This window comes from Rhipicephalus sanguineus, chromosome 1, assembly GCF_013339695.2.
Source record: "Rhipicephalus sanguineus isolate Rsan-2018 chromosome 1, BIME_Rsan_1.4, whole genome shotgun sequence".
Classification (NCBI taxonomy): Eukaryota; Metazoa; Arthropoda; class Arachnida; order Ixodida; family Ixodidae; genus Rhipicephalus; species Rhipicephalus sanguineus.
The window spans coordinates 197077859-197088486 of NC_051176.1; the positions used below are offsets into that span (position 1 = coordinate 197077859).

General features: G+C 40.9%; 1 protein-coding gene across 1 annotated transcript in view; it reads left to right on the forward strand.

Annotated features, from left to right (window-relative positions):
* Window positions 1-10376, forward strand: part of LOC119405129 (nuclear hormone receptor FTZ-F1 beta) — a 113409-nt gene extending 103033 nt beyond the window's left edge. Inside the window, exon 12 of the mRNA XM_037671927.2 lies at window positions 1635-10376. Within this exon, the coding sequence (XP_037527855.1) occupies window positions 1635-1924 (290 nt within the window). The 3' untranslated portion in view covers window positions 1925-10376. The remainder of the gene's footprint in view (window positions 1-1634) is intronic.
* Window positions 10377-10628: the final 252 nt, after the last annotated feature.

Below are 10628 nucleotides of genomic sequence, written 5' to 3' on the forward strand. Positions count from 1 at the left end.
ATAATGAGACTGGATATAATGTTGCCTTTGAAATCCCCATAGCAACCAACGTACTATTTGAAATTTCATTTTAACAAAGTAAAATTGACCTTTGGATGTAACGAACTAAGTTCATCTTCAAAACAAGAAATCTGCTCACCTCTGCGCTGACTACATATGTATTGCTTCACATGGCATTCAGCGCAGCATTTCAAAACTCCTGCACCTGAGCAACAGCTCCATGCTCCCTGCCGTTGCACTTCTTCCTATCTCTTTCACTCACCGCGATGTGCCAAGCAGGCCAGCGCAGCTTGGCATGGTAGGGATGTGGCCTCTGAGATAGCAGCAGCTAGGTTGGCTCAAGGCATGGCCTTTGAGATTGCATCATGAAGTGATCTCAGATGTCACTCCTAAAGCCTGAACCACACCTATAGCTGCCAACTCTTCAGATTTGCCATCGCCATCTTGAATTTTGATACTGTTCTGGGAATGTGCCCCCCTCCACTTTGCCGGTAGTTTTGACTTGCTCAGTGGAGGGGCGCTTACTCGGGATTTTACGGCATGCAGTTTGCCGAGGTGAGTGCGAGTGGTTTTTGGCTGTCTATGAAATGAAATTTTAACAAAACTGCCATGTCGATATCTGCCTATCCTGGAGTGTGCATCCGGCGCATGTCGTCAAGATTCAAACCTCGATTCCTCGTAAGGTGCGACAAAGCAGCGAGCACGTCCGCAAGCATACATGTAGTTTGGGCTTAACTATGTAGTGTGACGCCTAGCAGGAAAGAGATAAGTATAGTGGCTAGCCGTTGCTTATGTGTGGCAGTGAAGAATGACCAGCGCATGCACTTCTGTCACTACGGTGGCCCGGGAGTGCTACTGAACACTGATGTGGCCAGGCATGACCTCTGAGATTCCATTGGCAGTGGAGTGATCTTGGAGGCTGCAAGCAGGCCAATTCGAGCCAGTGCAGCGATGTTCATTGGCCTACACCTTGTGTGCATCGTTGATACTGCAGAGCAGGCTGGATCAGCAACGAAGCCTTTGTACTATGCTGTGTGCCACATGCTGCTCGTTTCCAACAGACACTCTTAATACAATAGCACTATGTGCCTCATGAAGTGGAAAATCTGGCATCCGTCCAGCAAACATTGGCATTAACATCCAGTGGTAACAAAGCTCACTTGTCCAAGTGATGTCACGTTTCAGTGTCAAATAATACCGACCTGGCCTACACCCAGGAAATTGGCATTGCCCAGCTCGAAAATTTCGGTCGCCTACACCCCCAAAAATTCATATTTTTTGTAAATTTTTATGTCTCTCAAGTGCTTTTTGTTGAAATACTTCGTTATATCGAACCTCTTTATATCGATGTTTAAGTGTGTATACGTAGTGGTTATGGTGGACGGGGATTGGGGGGGGGGGGGGGTTGCAGTTGCAGCGCACATGTATTTTTTTTTAAAGGTGGTGCAATTAATCATCTCTTGCAAACTCCAAAAATTAAAGCTTCATAATGCCATGATGAAAATAGTTTGACGCTAACAAAGGAAAAAAAAAGTGGGGCTAATTTTCAGTTACTACATCTTTAATGTCTTTTTGGCAGTACACCTTAGCGTGGCACCAAGAATGCCTTCTGTAGCTGTGATTGTCTTGCACAGACGCCAGTGGCCTGAAAGAGCCTGAAAAGGTTCGTGCCTGCAAGAAGCAAGTGCTGGAGGCCCTGCAGGCATACACCATATCTCACTACCCATCACAGCCATCCAAGTTTGGTGAGCTGCTACTCTGTGTGCCCGAGCTCGAGCGTGCCTGCCAGGTGAGCAAGGAATCCCTAGCAGCATCGCGGCGCATTGCCTCTTCTGGTGGTGCTTCATCTTCCTCTGCACCTATGGCTGATCCGCAGGCTCCTAGCTTCAACCTCCTCTTTGAACTCTTGCGAGGTGACCACTGAGTGCCCACTGGGTGCTCATCTTTGTGCACCTGTACATAGTGCCCTTTGGTGGATGTGCAGAGACCACGGAAAGTGAGAGCATGGGACAGGCAGACTGTGTGTGTTCGTTCCCCCCCCCCATGTGATGTGCTGTGCTCTTCTTCCGTGAAAAATAGGACGTTATTATGGAAGATGAGGTGACATCGGCCTTCTAGATTTCTTTCATCATTTAATTGTGCTGCTGCGAAAGTGATGTGCTATGTCCCCTTCCCATTCTTTCATTTTACTATTTCTTGCCAGTTTCCACTGACATTGTCCTGCTATTAGTGCTGGTCGTCCTTCCTAGTCTTCCCCCACTACTGTACCCTTCTTTGCTAGCCATCAGCTGCAAATGAAAGCGAGACCTGGGGAAGAGAGAGTGAGGCATTTTCCACTGTGAAGGCTTATCCACACTATTTAATCATCACCATTCTATTTTTGCTTAGTCTCTGTCACTTCAAAAGGAAGAGATTCTAGGCAAAGACTACTACAAATTGCATCATTGCTGTTGCAGAGAGCCCATACCTTTTTTTTAATAGCTTTTTCTTACTTACTTTTTCAGCAAACTGTTGCAGCTTTTGTTATACCAATAAAAAGAGCATAAATTTATCTTACGCTTTGGCTCACAATCAGTGGATCTTGGCTTTTGTCATTTGGAGTCAAGGCACAAACCTCAAAGGTGTAGCTGTGGCCACAGTGGACTTGCTTCTTTTTACAAATTGTGTTGTTGTGCCTTGTTTACTTTTAATACAGTGTCCCAGATTATCATTCAAAATGGCAATGGCAGCTTTTTCTTTTTTTAGCAAGTAGACTGTGCCAGTGATATGACAGCATTGGTTCATTGATCATTATTATGCAACATTTATTGTTTTCTCAGGATCGCTTTAAAACTCGTGAAGATGTCCTCTTTTTAGTTGTTGAAAATGCAAGAGGATGAGAACATTGTTCCCCATTGTCATTTCATTTTAAGGTCCCAGTTTATTAGAAGGTCATTTCTGAGTTAACATTGTTAATGCTTACGACAGATTTGCATTTTGAGCAGGAGTGAACAAGCACTAGCCATGTTGTCTTATAAAGACATATTAAACGTGTATATGGAAGGTAAATCACTAACAACTCAGCTTTACACTGGGACCTTTTCTTGTGCATGGACATTAAAAGTAGTATTAGATCGAATGGATTCTATTTTTACAGAGGCATTTACTTAGTACATTGATTTTTTACATAACAGGAAAAGCTTTATATTCGTAGTACTTTCTTTTATTTAGCCCTCAGAAGTGCACATCTTATCGGATATTGCTGAAACCTCTCTGATACATTGTGGTATAACTTTAGTATACTGGCACTCAGAAAGAAAAAAGTTTTTATAGATATTATATCTGCTTACAATTTTATGAAGTTATACCAACTCTTTTTGAATAGGCTGTCTTTTACCACTGTCTAGAGAGTGCTACAGCATTAATGCTTCTTCACTTATTTAGTTCTCATGATGCATGGTGAACCAGGCTTGTATATCTTTGCCATTGCTTGCCATATAAAGTATAGTCGACTCAGACAGTGTTGCATTGTATGCACATAAAAGTGAGAAAGGCACTTATGCAAGAGCTTCTGCTTGTGGGTGTTTCTACATGCTTGCATTTTTTTTTTTAGTTATAGAAAATGCTCATGTATAGGATGCCGTACATCATCAGCTTGTGCCAAAATAAACCCTGCATTCTTCTCTGCTTCTCTTTTGAGGTTGCACTATTATTGCTCATTTCCAGTAAAGCTTCATGCTCTCGTATTGACATTTCTTCAGTAATTGCTTTGAGTTGTTCCTGCTATGTTTTGAACTTCATGAGCTGCCATGGTTGCATTTCATTTGAGTCTTGAGGCTTGCCACTCTTGAATGAACGCATGTGCAAAAGTTTGAGCATTGCTTGCATGACCCATTGACTAAGCAAGATTTGCAATATGCAAAGAATGCTCCTGCACATTTGAATTGATGTCAAATGCACCTGCAGGATTTGCTTCTGCTGCTTTACTCATTTTTACCGTTTTCCTTTTTTCTTGTTTGCATTGCACAAGAAGCAAGGAGGCTTTTATGTGAATTTCCACCCATAATTTGAAGGTAGCAGAGAGTGGGAGTAGGCACAGCTGTTAAGGTTAGCTCTTTTATCCACTTTCTCCATACTCGAACAGTCTTTTAGGGTAAGGTTTCCAGCTTAAGTTTTCAGTTTCATCATCGCTTTAAAACTGCTTCTGTTGTTGAATCGTACTCTTGCCTTTACTGTCATGTTTATGCCTCGGAGTGTCCATTGGTCATGTATGTGCTGCATTTCTGACCCTTTTGGCCTAAAAATTTGCTCTTTCAGTGTCCTGTGTGCCTGTAAAAGCGGTCTCGCACAGCCGCAAGCCAAAACTCCTGCTGTATTTATTGTACATAGAAACGTCCCCAGAGAGGAGTCAGAAGTCAGTCAAGTGCTACCACTTGACTCTTAGTGTTTAAAAAGTTTTTTTTTAATGCTAGTTTTGACTGCATTTTTATTAAGCCTCGTGTTTAGCTGTACAGCAAAGGTGAGGAAGAGTGTAAATTTTTTTTCTTTTTGAGAACAACACTCAATCTATGCAGACACCAGAAGACAAATTTTCATTATCTGGCATCATTTATCATCTCTGTTTTTAAGAGCTGTTGTTTCTCACTCCTGTTTTCTTATTTGTTTCTTATGGTCCCAGTTCACAGGAATCATCTAAACACTCATTACTGCATAATGTGCTGTCCTTGTGTTGTTGTCAGGGACCAAAGTGACTGTGAAAATTTTTTTTTTTTAATGTTCTACCAATATTTCTCGAAGCTGCAACCAATGTCCTTGTCCCTGCGGGTTCAAAGTGTCTGTAGCTTTCTCTTAAAGAATATGTGCCTCTGTCATTTTTGTTGCCGAGTCTAGAGAAAACAGCACATTTACAACAGTTTCAGATGCTCACTCCATTTTTTGCCAAGGAAGAAAGTATCATCGAAGCCATCTTGAGCAAATCTATTTTGTGAAAGTTTTAAATAATTGAATTTGGCACCTAGCAAACCTGAAAAACTCCTTTTGGCTGTTGTGAGGCATTCTTGATAATTGATGGTGTTTTTTGCACAGGTACTTCTCCAGGGTATAGTCTAATAGCGTTACTCTCCAAAGAAGCACCTCTGTGAAGACCATTGCCCTTTGATCTTGGCTTCTTACATTGTTTTTTACATTGCTGCGGTAACTTATGAGTGCCAGGAAGGCATACAATGAAGATAATCTGCAGCAATGCTTGTAACAGTCAAGTTCAAATGTCTATCACACTGGCCTCGAAACAGCTGAACTATCATAATGCACAGCAGAGAAGAAGTCACACAAAGACCTGTGCTGCCTTTGGTACCTCAAGAATGAGGGTCTAGCCAATTTTACATTCCGATAATGTGTAGCTTCATCTTAAAGAGAAATTGTGCAGCTTTTATACAGCCTTATGCCGGATGACGTAAGCATAACTTTCATTAATGTTGGAACACAGTCAGTGCGTCAATATATTTATGTGCTTTTGTAGAAGGGCACAACATTTACCTTGAAGAATAAAAAGAGGAAAGTATGCATTATTCACAGTGCCTCGCAGCCAAAACTTTGTAAATGATTCTGCTATGAGTCACATTTGTCAAACTTCAGCTATCAGTGCACTCACTTTTGTAATTTGAAATGTTGCATGTTTACAAGAAAGACTATTTTGTGTGTGTGTGCGCGTGTGCTTGTACTTTAGTGCTTTGTTAAAACAAAACCTTACCGGTGAACTGTGCCAGTGGTGATATAGCTTCCAAGAAGTTCTCTTGAGTGAGTTGCTGACTGTGGATTGCCTTATGTGCCGTCTTGGGGTGTAATTATTGTTTGTGCATGTTTGCATGAAAGCGATCTTGTGTTTCCATCACCGTGTTTTCTACAAGGGCAGCTCGGCTTGTGATCTTTTCAACTGCAGATATGTGTTATATGTCAGTCTCACTGGTACTATACTGCCTTGATGACCTTGGTTGTGGAGTAGCTTGATCAAACATTTTGCTTACAGTGTCTGTCACCCGTCCTGTGTGTACGTCCTAAAGTGAGATAGATTTTTGAAAAAGAAAAAGCAGCCAGGAGCAATAGTACTTGCCTATTGGTTGAGCTGTCTCCTGTGTGTTGCGGTTCTTTAGGTTGCAGCTTTTATAGAAGTCGCAGCGTAAAATTTTGTGCTATTACAGCAGTTTGCAGAAATTGTCTATGTTGAAAACAGCAGAATGTGTTTAACTAAGCTGTAGAACTAAGAGGTATCTATTGCACCACTTTAAAGTTGTTGAGTGGAAAACAGTACGACAAGAAACATTTGGATGGGATGTTTCTTCTCATACCGTTTTCCACTCAACAACTTTACAATGATGCATGAACTGGCCCAACAGTCGACACTTCTAACTATTGCACCTGTTTGCTTATCTGGGGCCACGATTCGCGGGCAACGGCGAACCGAACATCAAGTGTGCAGTTCACTAAGTGATGCATTGAACCTTTACCACCTTGCCTTTACAGTTTTGCACAGAGGCATCAGGTCAGTACTAGAGTAGCAGTTGCACACATTGTAAAGTAGCCAACTCTATAAAAATAACATTACTGTTATTACTTTAAGGGGAGACACTGGTCCTCTGGACCAAAATATCGCCAAAAAAAAATTTGACTGTTAGAAACTTTTTTGCAGTCTGGACATCCAAGAGGATGTATTGCTGCAATAATAATGTATTATGATACTTATTTTGTTATTGTGCGCTAAAGTCAGCTTCAAAATCATCTCCGCTCGTGAACGCGCCCGGAAAGAAGCACTTTTCTCCTATGCGCTGTTGCCCACATTATCATTTGATGTAATAGTCAGATTTCAATTATTATTGTTGCAATTTAAAGTATATGTGTTCCTACACACAGTAAAGTTAATAAATTACAATATCATTTCTAAGAAAATATTTCATTTGGCAGTGCATCTGATAAACATTCTGGGGTTCCCTAACCACCGTATTAGACATGGTAATAACTTTTAGAAGAATAGAGCTAAAATTACAGTGATGGCCTAGTTGTAATCACTGATTGCTCTAGAATATGCCCACATAATTTTTCTAGAATAGTCTTTGATAAAATTGCAAAAAAGCTGGGGAAATTGATCTTTAATAATATATTAAATAACTCAAAAACTACTTCAGATTAAAAAAAAGGGGGGGGGAGGATTTCATATCTGCTTGTAGCAGGCTAAAATATACTCTGTCTGAAAATTTCATTTGTATGTGATGAAAATAAAAAATTTTTAAGGAGAGTAATATCTCCCCTTAAAGGGACACTAAAGAGAAACAATGAATTGGTTTAGATTGATAAAGTGTGCTCGGAGAACTCTTGTGTAGTTTATTTCGCCACCATAGGTTTATTATTAGAGGAGAAAACCAAGTTCAAAGTTTCATTTTTAAATTTCACGCCGAACTTTGTAATTTGTGACGTAAAAGACTTCAAAGAGCATTTAACGTATTTTGGCGCCACTGGCTCGACGAAATTTCCACAAACTCGTTATGTCAAGTCTCTGGCCCCCTCAGAGGACAATGTACTTCGATTTAACCGATTAGGAACTACGTAGGCCCAAGCAGGCGCCGTCAAAAATATGTGACATCACGGCAAATGGTGCGGGAATTCCAAGGTGGCGTCGCCACCTGTATTTTCTTTTTGCGCGTTTTCTCGCTTATTAAGCGTCTTTGCGCAGAAAGTGTGGTGTTTTTGGTATTGTGGAAGACTACTTTACTAATGCAAGAAAAATCGTTTTGCTCTTTAGTGTCCCTTTAACTACAAAATGCCTCTTATCTAAGTATGTAAAACCTTGTGCACTAATCCCCCGCCACGGTGGTCTAGTGGTTATGGCGCTCGACTGCTGACCCGAAGGTCGCGGGATCGAATCCCGGCCGCGGCGGCTGGATTTTCGATGGAGGCGAAAATGCTTGAGGCCCGTGTACTTAGATTTAGGTGCACGTTAAAGAACCCCAGGTGGTCGAAATTTCCGGAGCCCTCCACTACGGCGTCTCTCATAATCATATCTTGGTTTTGGGACGTTAAACCCCAGATATTATTATTATCTTATGCACTAATCATACTGATGCATTTAAATAGTACTGATGGACGTATTTGCAACACATCCATTACACACTCTCTATAGAGCTAATGCATAGACGCCACTTAAGCCATAGTATCTCATCGCATGTGTACTAGTTATTGTGCACCATAATCATTTTTAAATTCAAGAGCATTTTTTTCGCCACCCATGGCCTGTTTTGGCCTAGTTGGCTTTCTGGCTTGCGTAAAAATACAGGCGGCCACATCTGCTTTACAGTTTGACTTTTGGCTCTGTGCAAAGTACTGGAGAAGGCTTGGTGCCGGTGTAAGACAACATATTGTCTGCCACAATGTGGAGCTGCGAAGAAATGGTACTGGGCTAAGTAGCAGTATTACAGTTGTGGTAGTCGAGCTTGTTTGGTCCCATTGCAATCGAGCATTGGTAGGTGGAACACAATTACAGAACAGTGCAACATTTACTTCCTTCAAATGTGTGAAACGAGACCAGTGACAAAATGGCAATGAACCCGGTGTAATTTTTGCTGCTGCTTAATATTTTTATTGCTCTTACTGCTTATAAGCCTTTATGCGTGCATCATGTATAGTCCTGAAAACCATGATTTGCAAATAGACTTGTTACTGTGAAATGCAAGGTCTGCAAATTGTAAATTGGTGTGAAGAACCAGTTATCCTTTTTTTAAAGCATCATTTGCTAAATTGTTTTGTTTAATTTTTTAGGTGTCTTTTTTTTTAATAAGTTGAGCGTTGAGTGCCGTTGAGCCTTTGCATTGATGATTGCAAATGTGATTGGGTTTTATTATATAAAGGCATTGGCTCTAAGGCGCTGGCGAACGCAAATATTTAACAGATCGAGCAGTCATAACATTCATATTAGAGCAGTGACATGCTACGGTACGGTGCTAGGGAATCATGAGAAACATGGTGCCACGTATGTGTTATTCCTCTCCCTCGCCAGTTTTCTTCATTGTTTTTTTATCTGTGCATGTGCTGTGTGTTCATTCCGAAGATGTTTAATGAAGTGCGTGGTTGACCCATTTATTGTGATATGCCCTTAGGTTATATTATTTCCTTGTTTAATGGGATGTAATTGCTGGCTGTTTACTTTTCTAACTTATTGCCTCTCTGTATGTCCGGTGTTAAATTTGTGCAGTCTTTTTTTTCTGGTACAGTGTGCATCTGAAGAAACGAACACAATCCCATTGTTGTCACTTGGAACTGTGAATCTCAGTGGCTCTTTTTATAACTCTTATTGTCGCCTCCTTTGCGTAAGAAACACATGTGCTGACACTTTTAATGTGTTGAGTATAAGCTGTTTGAATAATGCAAGAAAAATGTGCTGGCAATGATGGGCTGTAATGAGGATATGCAGGAAGTAGAGCCATTTTCCTAACATCCTGCTGTGGAAGCAGGTTTTTCAACTTTTTGCATTACTGCTTATATAAAGCTATCCTGGCTCCCCTCCCCTCCTCCAAAACTTCAGTAAGCTCGCACAAATTTACATTTGTACAGAAAGCTGCTCTGGATTTGTGAGCGTGGTTTCGTCAAGTTTCTGAGAGGAGTCACTTGATGGCCTACAGTGCTGGTGCACGAAATATTGTTAGATGTCAGTGGTTTGAATTAATATTGAGCTATGCACTTTTATACTCCATGTAGCCTTGTCTTCTTTGAGACATTTTACAGGTGCAGTTGCCGAGTTTTGCATGGAACAGTATTTCTGACTAAAAAGAAAAAGAAAGGTTTTTAAAATTGGTGCAGTGCAAAATGGAGCATTCCCAATAAATGTTTTTGTGTGCACTTTGAGGATGCCCTTGGTGAAGTGGTGCATGCACACAGTGCATTTCATTTTGATGAGGCACCTTTTTGCATATCCTCTGCTTTTGATATTCTCTTTCTTTTATTGCCCAGTTTGCAAATCTTTGTGTGTGGTTGTGGTGCATTATGCAGCTTGTTTCCCCCATTCTTCCTTCTGTGCACATGTGTATGCAAATGAGGAGTGTGTATCAGAAATCAAAAATCTTCTCGCACACATCTCTGTATCCCGTCCTGCCATTCTTGACCAGCCCTGTTGTTTTCTTCATATCATTGAAACATCCCTTCGTCTTTTTAATCTGTACATACGAATGACATACCGCTGAGCCTGTGTTTTTATAACAGTGGTAACAGCGTGGGGAGAGAGAGCGCGAAAAAAAAAAAAAAAACAAGCAAAAGAATTTAGAAACTGTGTGCCTTTGGTACACTTATTTTCTGGACTTTTTTATAGTTTGTATACTGTGGGGCCTAACCCAATTTAATAAAGATTTGCTTTGCAATGGCTTGTTTCTTGTTAGCACATGAGATCCGCTGTTCACATAACATAATAAGGCACTGTCTGCTCTCCACTCTCACAGCTCCCAATTCAATTTTTCACATGTACTGACAATGCCAAAATCATGTACTTATATACATTGTGCCATCAAAGCTTCCTGTGAAACACTGGTGGTTTAGACTGCTGGCATAAAGTTGCAGTTATCACAATGAACAGAAAATAGGACCATTCTGGAACGTAAGGGTAATTGCATCAC